The sequence below is a fragment of the Schistosoma mansoni genome, chromosome W (genome assembly GCF_000237925.1).
Source record: "Schistosoma mansoni strain Puerto Rico chromosome W, complete genome".
Lineage (NCBI taxonomy): Eukaryota > Metazoa > Platyhelminthes > Trematoda > Strigeidida > Schistosomatidae > Schistosoma > Schistosoma mansoni.
The window spans coordinates 19,323,025-19,338,115 of NC_031502.1; the positions used below are offsets into that span (position 1 = coordinate 19,323,025).

The window sequence follows — 15,091 nt, forward strand, 5'->3', positions numbered from 1 at the left end:
GCTAAGTAGTTGTTAGTTAAATCGAATATCGGTTGCACGGATAAAATTACAAGATTAATAAGACAGTGTATATCGGTCTGTAGATTGGGTAGACAGCGTTCATGTATGTTGAACGTTATGATACATATTAAGGGGTTGAAAGTATAATCGAGCATCCTAAAATTTGAGGAATTTATTACATAGCGTTCTCTTGGTAAAAATTCTTTTTTGTCTTTTTTTTCCTGAACCGTTAGAAAGTGTTTTACCTTTACAGCTGGTATCGGTCATTTCTCAATCTACAAGCCAACATAAAGCGATATGGAACATTCACTTCCACTCTAGCTAAAGTGCATCGGTACACAGTTAATTTCTGGACAATATGTATTGTGTTTAGGGAAATTTTAGGTTAGCAAATACATCACAGTAAACTTGTAAAAACATCTTTTTTGTCTTAAACCCACTAATCTTAGTAAATGATTCAATTTCGGTATGAAGTAAGCGGAACTGTCTATTATAAAGGTGAGTGAATTATTAAGAAAACATAAGTGAGATACTCATCTTATTCGTTTAAATCGTCACAACCTATACGAGAACATTCACAGAACAAAGATTGAATTACATGTTGTGAATAAATCTAAAACTAAAATACTAATTCTTGTACTGAAGTAGTAAAACTTCACTTTGGTAAAAAAGAACCTTCTGTTCACACTAAGATTTCTTTTCTATTACTAATAAAACAAGGTAAACATAAACCAATCGATCAGTCTAATTTTCAACTACTTATGAGTAATGTTATTGACGGAATTTTTATAATTTCCCTTTTATATATTTAGGAACTAACTTTCCAAACATAAAGAAAATCTAATATTAGTATTTCAGTTTCAATGTTAACTCATACAGAATCAATAATTAGTCCACTAATTTGCCATAATTACAGTCTGTTTAATAAACAAACTCACATGTACCACCCTATTATATCTGACAGTTCCAATCTACACAGTAATGAGATAGCCTCTTGTACAACTATTCATAAAAACAACAACAGTGATAGTAGTAACAGTGCCAATATAATTGATAATTCCAACAGGAATAATTTACATTTCAGAAGTAAGCCTGATTATACAGGAACAGCATCAGAGTCACTAAAGAATATAGGTCAGTCTTTTGATTTTGGAACAAAACAACTGAATAATAGTAGTGATAACAATGATCATCATCAAAGCAATGAATCTCAGTATTATCAGTCAATGCAGTATTTAAACTCATGCCTATTTAAGTCACTACAATTAAATTTTGTATCATCCAATGAAGCATGCGACGGCTATAATCATCAAAACAAAGAAATAAATGAGGATCTTTCATCGGATTACACAACAAACAATTTATCACATGCATCAAGAATGAGAAATAATGAAACTTTAAAAGACAGTCTATCAGCATCAGCTATTCCAGTCAAAACGTCACCGTCTCCGTCAACGTCATTACCTGTTTCACTATCATCATCTAATATGCATTCATCATTGTATAGTGAATCAAATGGGGTCCATCTTCCAATGAACGATTTATTCTCTTATAAACAAGGAAGAGATGAAATATTTAATAAACTTGAAACGGTGAATGAATCACTAAATGTAAGTCTATTTGTGTGTGAACAGTTTGGTTTACTCTTGTCTTTAATGTTACCTCAATTTTATTACTACAGATATTGAAAAGAATACAAGTAAACTATTTACTAAAATTTTAAAGCGTTCTACATGTAGTACATTGGCTTTTTATTCTGGAAAAGAGTCGAAATGATAGAGTTTTCCATTGAAGCACTATAGGACAGATGTAAATATTGAAGTTAGTTACTACAGATTATTCATATTATCTATATGCACCAATATTGTGACGTCATAATTAAAGACACAAGTTACTCAACTACAGATGGAGTCGATAACACGAAATACCCTCAAATCAAATCTAAATTTAATGATGATGATGAGAACTCTTAAGTTCTGTATACCAGAGTAAGTATCAGTAAAAAAAAAACCCGGACGACGGTAGTTTCCACCGGTTGTTTGTGTGAATAAGAGAAATTAAACTTCTTTGTCTATTTTGAACTGAATTAGATACCCCGGGGGATTAACTTTTGCCAAATAGATTGAGTTAGTTTTTGTTTAGACCTTTAACTCGTTTTTACTCCCATCAACAAGACTAATGTAAACATATTGGAATCACTAACAGAATACCTTTCAGATCATTATTTAATGCATTTTCATTTATATATTGTATCTATCACCAAAGAAATGTTTGATTTAATATAAATTCATAATCTCTGCTTATATATACAGTTAATTATACTTTTTCGTGATCTGTCAAACTTTAAATTATTTTCATAAATTGTCATGACTATCCAATCGGTTTATTGGCAAAACAACCTTTACTTACTTCCCTACTTAATATTCAGAGCCCTCAGATGAGCTATAGACGACCGACAAGTATCCTGAATTGATCTCTGCCCCCATGCTTTTCTTTCCAGCTGGCTTCAAATCAATTCCATTATTCTGTTGCACTCTTCAGTCGTCATTTTTTTAACACTACAACGTACATATTTTATCAATACTTATCACACGATCAGAATTACAGTGATTAATAGCTAGATGTTCTGGTTGAATCAGGAAAGCAATTGTTTCTAGTTGAATGAAGAAATTCTTTCAATTCATTCCAGAATGTAAGTCATACGTTACATATTGTATAAATAAAGTGACGGTAACCTATTGGACTGACAAAATAGAAGTAAGTCTCAAAAGCTGAAGCTATTTCGATCACGAACGACTTAGTAGGTTTATTCTAATATTGTACTTTATAATCAATCTAATTCTGGTTGAGTAAAAAGAGGGTTTTAATTAAAATAGTGGTAAATTAACAGACGTTACCATTCAACTTTACATTTTGTTTATTAACCTTGAATAAATTTTAACAACATTCAACATCAGTATAGTTTGATTGCTATCACTCCCTTATTTTACAACTATCTATTTTTTAGTGGTGGATAGTATTGACGAGGTTCCATAAAGCTTTCGCAATTATAATCACATATCTCCTGTAGGGACAAATACTTTGAAGTTTTATTACTTACAGCTGGCAAACATTTTAGTATCTATCTATATCGGAACAAATTATCGACCGTACTTTATAAGATTTTTTGTGTAACTGTAACCACTAAGCTTTACGGATACCCTGAAAAGAAATTTATTTTTCAAGTTCAAATCTCGAACAACACTTCTCTGTGTATTAGTAAAAATTCTGATTTTTCAGAGATGTTGAACTGTCTTGGTAAATAGCTGCAACTGAAATAGATCTTTCAATTGTGTATATGGATTCAAATCTGCAATCTATAAATTCTGAAGAACAATTTATGAACTTTGAAAAATAAATCATTGAATCTATAGTCCCTGCTTTCGAATACTAAGGAATTTATCACTGTTTTGCCATTTCGTGTCATTTTCCCCACTAGTAAAATAAGTATTATTCTGTACATCCATTTCTACTTCCGACTGATGTATCTACAGCCTTACCAATATCTCTGTTGAAAAACTTCACTCCAACAAATCAGAAGTAAGCTAGTATCTGAGTTTGATTCACTGAAAAATTTGGACATTCACAAGAAAAGGGGCTTTTATTTAAGTTATATCTGTGTAATATACAATTTTTGAGTATCTGTTTAATATTCTTTATGAAGAGCTACGGAGATAAAAATGTTGCAACAATCAATTCACTCTTAAAAGTCATAAATTTGTAGTGTACACATGCCTAGACATAGTAATCAATTTCTCCGTTATTATTTTTATTGCTTCACATCCAAAGGTCTGTGTTTTGTTTAAGGATTGCATACTCAAAAGTGATCATATTAAACAAGATCACTGAATGTATTGAGTAGAGGTTGACAGTTATCTAAATATGTTCCTTCATTAAGAATAGGTTTCATAAATTACGTATAATATATTTCGAGAGTATGCTATCTAACTTTGAGATTTGCAAATTCTGTGAAATAAAAATATGTTCCCACCATTCATTTGATTCGTATTACTGAGCGCAGATTTAGGAAATAGCTATTTACTTCTAATAATTCAAAGTACCCAAGTTAGTTGTGATATTTGGGTTACATTAGTTTCTTAATAACTTTCGGCTTCTGACCATTTTGCAAGTAGATTGATTATCATCTAGTGGTTAGAATGAGTAAAGTCTATGTATATATTCAAGTCTTTCAGGTGTACCTCTGATATCACTGTTGATTTTTTCTAAGTTTGTTTTAATTTAAATAATTCCAAATATTGAAAAAGACAATTCCAGGTTAAATAAAATTTCTCAATTAATCAGTCTAATATGTATACAGTTGGATTTGAATGAGATTGTCAGATGATTTATTATCGTGTCATTTAGACTGAATTATTTTGTTCCGGTTTTATTTAATGATAACTTAATGCACAGTTGAAACAAATCGTCAATTGAAATTTAAGACAACCATAGTATTGTGTTAATGAAGCGTAGTAATTTATTATGTATTTAACCACGAATAGGTTTCCTCCCTTTTCATAATGATCAATTCATTCCATATGTCTTTAAAAAAAAATAATAAACAGTTGAAACTATTCTTTTGAACTTTAAACACTGATCTTCATCATAACAACGAAGCCAGTTATAATTCAGTCACCTATTTGCCTCAGTTGTTATTATTTAAATATTTGAAATGAAACTCTCTTCTTTTAATGATTAATTTAATGTAGCATTTTAATTTATTGGTGAGTATATCTATTTCTCAGTCATTTAACCTTTATCCTACTCTCATTTATCAAATCATTTCATTAATTCCATGAACTGAGAGAAAAATGAAACCCTACATTTGTAGAAACTGAATGAAAAATATGTTACATCATTTATGATCTGTTTTTTTTTTGTTTGTTTGTTGAATGACTGGAACACTGTGGCTACATAATAACGATTTCACTGTTATGCTCTAAATGCTATGGTATTTATTGAAGTACCTAAAAGTTGATGATTAGACTGTTTTACATTACAGTCTGTTATCATGAACTTAATTGGATCATTAGACATGAGATTTATTTTGTTTGTGTAATGAAATTGATAGTTATAGGTAAAAACTTATAACCTGTGCATATTTAAATAAAATGTCAATTGGATATATGTACTATTTATTAAAGATTTATTCATCACTTCCCATACATCTGCTAGCTTCACTGAGACGTGTAAGTGGATATAAAAGAAAAAAAGACTAATTACAATCATCAGTATCTAAAAACTCAGTAGTACGATATGTTTATAGTAATCAATATTATTAATCATATTTAGATTATTAGAAAGGAAGATTATGAAGTTACATCAGATTACAGCTAACACTGGAGTCCAGGACACGTGTTCCGTCCTATTTGGGACCTGTCAGATGGGTGTACCTGAATTCTTTCGTTTATGTTAAGAGTCAGATCCGGTGTTAAAACTTATCACTAAATAGCACTAATGGGGTTTTCTATATAGAAACTTATCAATTATCATCCATAAAATCTAAAACGAGTAAATACTGTTCCTTGAAAATCAGTTCACACTCATTGGAAAAACTAAAAAATTACTTGCACTCAGTAGCTAACTAGATAAGAAAGTATCAGGTACTGGGTTCGAAATTTTGTGTGGTTCCCGATTGAGATTTAGAAAAATTGGTTGACGAGTCCCAAAGAGGACGAAACACAATTTCTGGACCCAATTACTAACTAAAATTCAAATGCATCAAAGCTTTTGACTAAATTGTAACGTTGATATAACACATTCTGGATGCACATATGCCGATAGGGCTGAATCTCAGTCATTTCAGTAGCTTAGTCTAGTGAACTTATTTTTGTAATGGTGCATGAACTTCAAGTTAAACTAAATTGAACGAATTAGAGAAAATGGGTCTTTTGTTAACTGTTTAAAACTTAAAGTGAATAAGTGAACAAATCATCAATAGTGTATATCCATAAAGGCAGTTATTGAAATTTCTGAGTTCGATTCAACTAAAATCGTGAACACAGGTTTAATGTCTTGCGTATAGGTTAACGGTGTTTATAAGAAGCATGAGAAAGAAGTAACAATAGAATTATCAATAATAATAGCATGGAATTAGAGAATGGTTAACTTATGTATTCAATATTCTTAAATTACGAGACTTGGTAATGAGATTGTACCTTGGTAAATCCTAATACTTTTAAAAGCGTATAGTTTATCCAATTCATAATCAGTTATTGTAAGACATGCGTTTCATGAAGTCTTGTACAATTTACTATTAGACGATAAAAACGATACGTAAAAATTAAAATGGACTATATCATGAAATTTAGAAACTAATATAGCTCTTCTAATTGTTTCCACTGATGTTATTTAGGTAACTATTTGATTCAATTATAACTTTATTTTATTATAAACACCAAGGACGAAACGGAATATTTATTCTGTTCCACTACTCCTGCTTCCGTGTTTAAAATGTAAATAAAAGTCCTGACAACAACAACGAAAACCATTTGTTAGCCAATTTTCTTGCGTGTTCCATTCATCGCCACCCTTTCTCTTCATTAGTGTCATACTTTGATCTCATATCACAAATAAGTAAGAGAACTAAGTAAACTGTACGTAAAGTAATCAACAGAAAAAATTCAACCAAATGGACAGTCATTATTTAATTGTCGAGTTAAATCATATATTATATAATCATCTCATTGACCACTTTCCTTAAAGACATGTTAACATATTGTTGTCATACTTTGGCTTGTGGTAGCAACTATAGTGGTAAGAGAAAGAGCATAGATTAGGAAAGGTGGAGGACACAGTTGCGTGATCCACTTTCTTTTAATTAATTGAATAATTATACCCTTCTCAAATAACTGATTAATTTTATTCACACTGGTTTGTAATTGTATTGTACCTCATTAAAAACTAGATTTAGTATAGTTATGATCTAGCTATAGGAGCAGGTTTCAAAAAAGTTGAGTTTCGAGACCTAGCAGGAGGTGGACGATTGACAAGATGGTCAGATTAGTGATTAATAATTGTTTGCATTAGTTGTACGGAATGTTGAAGTAGACATTTTTCTATTATGATGGTCATACTAGTTATGATAACAAATTTTTTACTAATTATTTACACATCACTGAAGTTAAATATACAACTGAATGACCTGGGCAGTCGGGAACTGTTGATTATTGAGTGAATGAGATCACTGACCATCAACACAAAAAACATATTTCACACAGCATATACAACTGGTTTTCTTTTGGTCAAACGTCCTCATATTCTTAGCAAAACTATATGCTTAAATGGAAAAATCACTTCATTTTTACCGTTTTTCTATTAGTGAAAATTAATGAGTAATTATTCATGATTAGTGGTAGTTATCATGTTACTAATCTGTGTTTGCTTCTCATTGACTATTGATTAGAAAATGTGATGTCTTTATATACATCATCTAGTGATTAAGACGTTTGCTATAATTCTAGTTAACTAACATGTATCACAGTTATTTTTCATACTGCGTGAAGAGATTTGGAAAAATTTACCTGGTCTGAGATTTTTTCGACATTTTTCAACGTTTTTTTTCAGTATTCCATATCAGAGATCTTTTTGCATGTGCGTGTGTGTTTGTGAGTTCGTCGATGAAGTGTTCCAGATTTAGTTCAAAACAGTGGGGAAATATCTCATATTTTTTATTAATCATCCTCGTAAACCAACAAGTTATGAAGATTAATTTCTCGAATTCTATTTACTAAAACAAAAGTTGAGTACAGTGTACCTCACAAAAGGTTATGAATATATGGTTTAGTGGTAACGTCTCTGGTTATGATACTGACTAATACAGATCTGAGTGACTGAGGAGATCCTATTATTTCTTTTGAGATCATGGTTATTGTCTTACTACTGATGAACGTCAATGTCAGATGAAGTCTGTTTACTGAAACTTGATTAGAATTCCAATTCGGTAACAAATGTTTGATCGGGATCATAAATAATATTCATTAAACTTAGTGGTTATTAGAGTTAGACATTGTTTTACTTACTGTATCATTAACCTGTTCCGTAATATTTACTCTACATTCTAAACAAGATAAGTTATTGTTTAACAAAATTCACTAAAAGAGGATTTCATCAATGAAAACTTATCTCTTAAAAATAAAACGATTTTTTTTGTTGCCACAAACGGTTGTTTAGCTAATGTTGTTTGTTTAGAAAAACAATGTTGAAAAAAGTCAATGATTATCGAAGTTTGTTGCTGGGCTCGAATGACAACAAGTTGTTGTTATCGTTATTTGATTTGGCTATATCACATGTGCACGCCATCTGCGAACTTATTTACATTAAAAATAAAATTAATTCTGTCAGTTTATTATTCACTGCTATAGTAATCAACACTGATTGATTTATTGAGTTATAATGACTTTCAAAGGCTTGGTTATACAAAAAAGTAACACAAAAAGACTATTCTTCTCGACTAGCCTTATCTCTGTATTCATTGAAAAAAAAACCCAGTGAATTTTCTCCCCCCCCCTCTATCGTTTTCTCGTTTGCTTTTTTGAATGTGTATATATGCAAACAAACTTTTACGCTTAATTATTGTAAGCAGAGAAATAAAGTAAAAACAACTGAACATATTTTCAGTTCTTATTTATGAATTAAATGAGGCTTGTTCAATTAAATACATAGCTAAGCTCGGTCAGTCAGTAAATCAATCTGTTGACCGGGTATTAAGTCACTTGACTTGACAACAACCATAAACAAACAGCACAACTTTTCTGTTTTAGCAGTTTTTTTCTGATTGTAAATGAAATGATGGGTAATGATTTTATTATCATGATTGACCATATAGTGACTGACCCAGTGAAATTAGCCAAGATATGGATTGAACTAATAAACATGTGGTTCATTCCGAGATTTCAATATTCCGTTTGAAGTATCAGATTTATTTTTCTACGAAAAATACCAAAAAAATATTTCCCTTAATCGACATAACGAATAACTTTAAGATAGTTAACTGATTTTATTTAGCCGAGAAATTACACAATCCCTGTTTATTAACTTTACCATAAATAATCATATTGGAATGTAGAAAAATGGATCATATGAAAGTAGAAAATTTTAAATAGAATGGGAATCGGTACGAGAAGGGAAATATAGAGGAAGATTTCTGGAACAATTAGAAATAATATTAGGAATCACAAACAGCTAGCAGTTGTTTTCATTAGTTCCCCCTACAGAAGTTGTAATCAGATGTCAAATGATAAATGATGAATTAGTGATTTGTTTTATTTTAATGTGAAGATTGGGGCTATTCTGAAATTACTGCTAATGATTTACTTCAAACTATTAAATTGGAAACTAAGACTCATTAACGTTTTTGATCGTCAACCAATGTTCTTAAGTAATACAGAATCTCAGTGAAAAAGATTCGAAAATCAAGGATGTTACATGATTTTGCGGAAAAAAAATGAACTCTCACATATATATTTTTCCAGTTTACCATAATATAAATGTTAAGGAGTTGATAGCTTAACTTTGAGCACATTTCAACCTAGGTGCAATCCCTTGGTTAGACATGAAAAATTTGCCATTCAAATAAGAATAATTCAGTTGGAATCTTTTTGGAACACAATTTAAACGCATTCTATAGACTAATGATCTGACAATGAATGTAACATCTGATCAAGGCAATATAAATTTGAAAATTATTATTTTATTAGTCAATAAACAATCTACATCTATTTTAATTTAACTTGAATGTGTTACATTTCTCAAGTAAAAAAAACAAAGGATTCCTTTATTTATGGTCATTTTTGTTATATATATCTATATATTTTGCATAAGACATATCACCTCTGTCAGAGTGTTAGAATCCATAAATTATAAAAGTATCCCTTTTGTAGATAAATTGGATTTGTCTTAAGGCAGAAACAGCAAGAGATAGACAGTGTCCATGTGTGTGTGTGTGTGTGAAAGAGAGAGATAGAGAGAGAGGAATCGACTTGTGACAAGAAATAATTTTAATTAGAAATTCTTTTCAATGTTATTTTCTGTATACTTTTTATATTAGTTCGCAATTTCTTACGAAAATAGTTTATTTGTTTCTCATAATAAATTAAAAGGTGAAAACTGGGCCAATAGGCGAAAAAGAATAATTTCTTCAAAAAATATTTTGGTTTTCACTTTGAGATCTGTGCGTAAGTATAAAAAACTGTTACTTATAGAATACAGGCTGATGATGAGAGTGGAATATAAATCTGTATCCAATGGATGGGAGAACAATAGGGAATGTGTTAAACTGTATTTAGGACCAAGAATGGAAGTAAAACTGTACATAAATATGTATTCCTGTTCGTTTAACAGAAAAATAAATTTGTCAGACATAATGTTACATAATTATATCTTATTATTTATCTTCTGACAACAAAATGGAATCAAGTGCTGTTCATTAAGTTTACTCATTCTAAAAAAATTTACGTTCACCAATCCCAATATACTTACATAAGATCTTAGTTCTTTGGTGAAAGACTATCGATACTAAATCTAGAAGATGTGAACGTAATGGAATAAACTAGCAACAACTAAGGAGAGCGTACTTCTGCTTGTTACATCAGAACACTTTTATTCATAACGAGCTGAATGCGAATGAATTTGCAAGTCTCAATTTACTGTTTTGTCCAGAGTGGAATGTTCTTTTGCAGTTATGCTGGAATGACATTTTTATACCTCATTTAATAAATCAGATCCCATTCTACAAATACAAATGGTTCATTTAGACATTATATTATGAAACTCAACAGATATGAATAACTTTATCGATTGAAATTCAACTAGGTTCTTCAGAATGGTCACTAAACTTCATCTGTCTGGGACGGTTCGGGCTACAGTTGGATCTTTCACTGGGTCAACGAACAAATATAAACATACCAATTACTTACACTGCTAGATGATATCACACTCTAAAATCTAATACTTGAGGAGGGGTATTATTTTAGGAGACTAATGTTTTCAGAAAAATAATAAATTCCTATCAATTTTTTATTTTATCATTTTCATTATTGGTTATTCTATACCGTTCTATAAGGAGACTTTGTGTCCTATTGTGATGACTACTGTTCTAGTAAAGTGGTGAATTTTCAGCTAATTCTTTTTCTTACTGTTCTTTATTTATAGGAATGCCAGTATTCTCTAACAGAAGATCTTTCGCTTATGCTGAATTTCCCTGATTCAATTTCAGATGGTAATCAGTCTTCAAATCACTCTCTGAATAATAATAATAATAACACAAGTAATCACAACAATATTATACACCATACAGATGAAATAAAAACCAACTTAACTTACACAATTGATCGAATTTTGTTATCGGAACACGAATCACCAAACTCTGATTTGTTATTAAATGTATCAAATCACTTAACTAATACACTAACAGATTCAAACAACAGGGAAAATTTAAATCAATTTAATTCCGTTAATGTTGATACTGGAAATCAGAGTTACGTAAACAATGAATGGCTTTCTACTGATCAGTTAATTAACGGTTCTAATTCTACTAATAATTGTAGACCAACACAACCATCATTTCCATGTTCATTGGCTGAACAATCGTCATTGTCTTCTTCGTCATGTTCACAAACAGGTTTTCAGTTTTGGTTTGGTATATTTTATAAATTATGGTTAGAACAATTTAATCAAATTCAATCAAAACCAATTGATTTCAGTCAGTCTGTGTCAGGAATGAGTTCGAAGAAATCAGATGAACTTCAGCTTAAATCATTTCCGTTTAGTAATAGCATAAATATTCATGCTGATAGTGGTAGTGATATTTTTCCGTTCAATTCACCAATGCATGCTTCAGTGAATACATCGAATGGTTTTCGGACGTTAGAAAGTTTCACAGAAAATCTTTTTGTGAAACCATCTCACATAAAAGAGGATTCTTATCACCGATCAGATTCATTGTCTCTAAACACTAATTCTACATTGTCCCCTCAATCATGTTGTATTACAAATGATGTCAGAAACAATAAACGTAATCAGAACGATAACTTGAATGCTGACTCTGAATACAAACAACAACCCTTATACAGAATGTGCGAAAATGGTACAAATCTAAATACAGCACACTTTAGTGATTTAAAAAATATTTCTCAGTCAGTTTCTCAACCTCCTCAATCAAAAACAAGCAACAGTCCAGATAAAAATGAATATGATTATCCTCATAACTTATTTTCATTTCAGATGAATAAAATTACAACTCCTTGTAGTAATCCTTTGATGACAATATTAACACCATGTACGAAGCAATATAGTGAACACCATTATAATTACACACTACCTACTTCAAGTCACTCTCTTCCTTCTCAATCCATAACATCAACTGAAAACTCAAAATACTCAGTAAATGTTGTACACAAGTCATCGATTTTATCTAACTATAGATTACATTCAAACTATTCAAGACTACGTGGGAAATCCGTGATTAGTGGTAACATTTCAAGTGATAACTTACAACAACGTGGGTACCGAGCTTTACCATTCCCACTTACAAAACGCGATGGCCGCATGCATTATGAATGTAATATATGTCGCAAAACTTTTGGACAATTATCTAATTTAAAAGTGCATTTACGTACACATACAGGTGAAAGACCATTCCGTTGTGATACATGTCATAAAGGCTTTACGCAGTTGGCTCATTTACAGAAGCATAATTTAGTACATACCGGTGAAAAACCCCATCAATGTACAGTGTGTGGAAAACGTTTTAGCAGCACAAGTAACTTAAAAACACATTTGCGACTACATAGTGGTGAAAAACCATTTGCGTGTAAGTTATGTACAGCCAAATTTAGCCAATTTATTCATCTAAAATTACATCGGCGTTTACATGCAAACGAAAGACCATTTATCTGCCCAAGATGTCACCATAAATTTCTCGATTCCAAAGGACTGAAGCAACACTGGAGACGAGGAATCTGTTATTCTTGCGAAGAATTACCTCCAGGTAACTGGAGTGACATGGATGGTGATGAGGATGCTACTGAAACTCAAGTCAGAAAAATCCCTTCTTCAGTAAGTTCCAGTAATCACCGACAACAACAGCATAAGCGTTCAAATAGAATTTGTGATATGGACATTACGGATAACAGTGACACTGCCGATAAAGGAACTAATAAAAGACGCCATTTTCCCACAAATATGATTCCAATGTATATAACACCATAAAAATGAGAAAGAGGTATACCTCTAGTACATAGGTGTGATAATTCTGTGAAGGTTATCGAAATTGTCATGAATACTTCAAAACAGATTTTTAACTTACACTGAAATTCTAAATGATCCGGGTACACCTTTTTTAAAATATGGCTGTGTAACATAAAAACATATTTTCAATTCTTGAAAGAAAGAAAGAAAGACACAACTTTTCCAATCTTAGATAGCTAAACAAATAATATATTCAAATACCTAATTGTATATTATTTAAACTAGCAAAAACTTGCGTCTATTGTGTGATTTTGAAGTGAAATACAATATATTTTGTTAACTGATTGTGTCGATTTAAGACTTTCAAAGGAATTTGTGAATATACAGTAGCAGAATTTCGAGATTTAGGAAAAACAAAGTAATTTTGACTATAGTGACTACAGATATCTGAGATTTCGGTGAGAATCTATTGCTCTAAGGATTAGCTTGACATTCTACCATGGTAGTTGTTATCTTATTCAATCTTTCTAAGGTTCATGAACTTATGATTCCTCGACTATACAGAAAAAGCATAGAAGGATGGAAACATAATGAATAAGAAGTGCTAAGTTGTTAATGAAAAAAAAAGTTAATACATAACAAAATTTACACGATATTCAAAACAATTACTTTGAACTATCACATTTGTTCAAACATTAAAAGACAGAGTGAACCGTTGTGATGTACGCTTATAGCCATATTAGCTGGTTATTTCTTTGATATAAAATCACTAAAGTGGCCACGAAAGTACAATCTCTGTAGCTTTGTTATACACGAATGGGAATTTAAACCCACTCACTAAAACATACATGTAATTTTCAGATATCGATTACTTTTAAAAGTTATTTCTCGACTAATACCTTTGGCCGGTTCATTCACCGCTCACCAACCACATTTATTCCATATTGGAGAATCCTAACACATGAATTTGATTCCGTGACAGAAGTTTTCGTTTGTGTATATTGAGGCCTATTGATGCAGAGGCTGATGGTACATTTGTTGTTTTCGTCTGTATTTGTTCGTGTGTATGAGGGCTAGGTCATCTGCGAAGTTTAAAACGTCTAATTGATTCTGAGATGTCCATTGTGTTCCGTGCTTCCCCTCAGATGTCGAGGTCTTCATTATCCAGTCAATCACTAGAAGAAAGAGAAAGGGTGAGAGTAAGCAACCTTGCCTGACTCCGGTGTTTACTGGAAATGCATCTGTCAGCTGTCCTCCATAAACGACTTCGCAATGCACCACCGAAAATGCCAGCAGTCTACTTCATTCCCCATAATAGGAATAACTGAGCCTCTAATAATCATTGTCGAACCTTTGAAAATAAGACGAACCTTTACCATCATAGTAATCAGGAAAGTAATTCTGACATTTCTTGTAACTTGGAACTCTGAAGGCAATTAGTTTAATTACTAGTGCCTAGTTGTTATTACTAAATAAATCCACGAGCAAGCAATCAATATTGCTTTGACCTATTTTCGTCTTTTGAAAACCCGATTCACTAAACTCTGGCTAGACAAAGACTAAGCACCGAACCAACAACGAATGAAGTGTTTTCATTCCATTAACCGCTCCCGACCTTGGCTACTACCCTGAAGTGATGATCGGGCTCGTTTATCATGATGAACCAATCGGGCTATACTGTCTGGAACAATCGTTCCTGAAGGTCCTACCATGCCAGGCAGGTCGGTTTAAGAATGACAAGACTAATAGCAGCAAACCCAAGGTCAAAGAGCGAAGTCGTGCTGCTAACTGCACGGAGGTGTGACGACAGTAAGGTGTTTCCCCTCAGGCAACCAGCATAACAGTGATTCTGTGGAGAAGTTAG

At 31.6% G+C, this 15,091-nt stretch overlaps 1 protein-coding gene across 1 annotated transcript; it reads left to right on the forward strand.

The window, feature by feature from the left end:
* Positions 1-863: 863 nt before the first annotated feature.
* Smp_128350 (hypothetical protein) lies at positions 864-13,248 on the forward strand (the record flags this gene model as incomplete). Its single annotated transcript, XM_018788885.1, has 2 exons — positions 864-1,610; positions 11,191-13,248. The coding sequence occupies 2 exons, from the start codon at positions 864-866 to the stop codon at positions 13,246-13,248; spliced, it is 2,805 nt and encodes a 934-aa protein (XP_018654384.1).
* Positions 13,249-15,091: the final 1,843 nt, after the last annotated feature.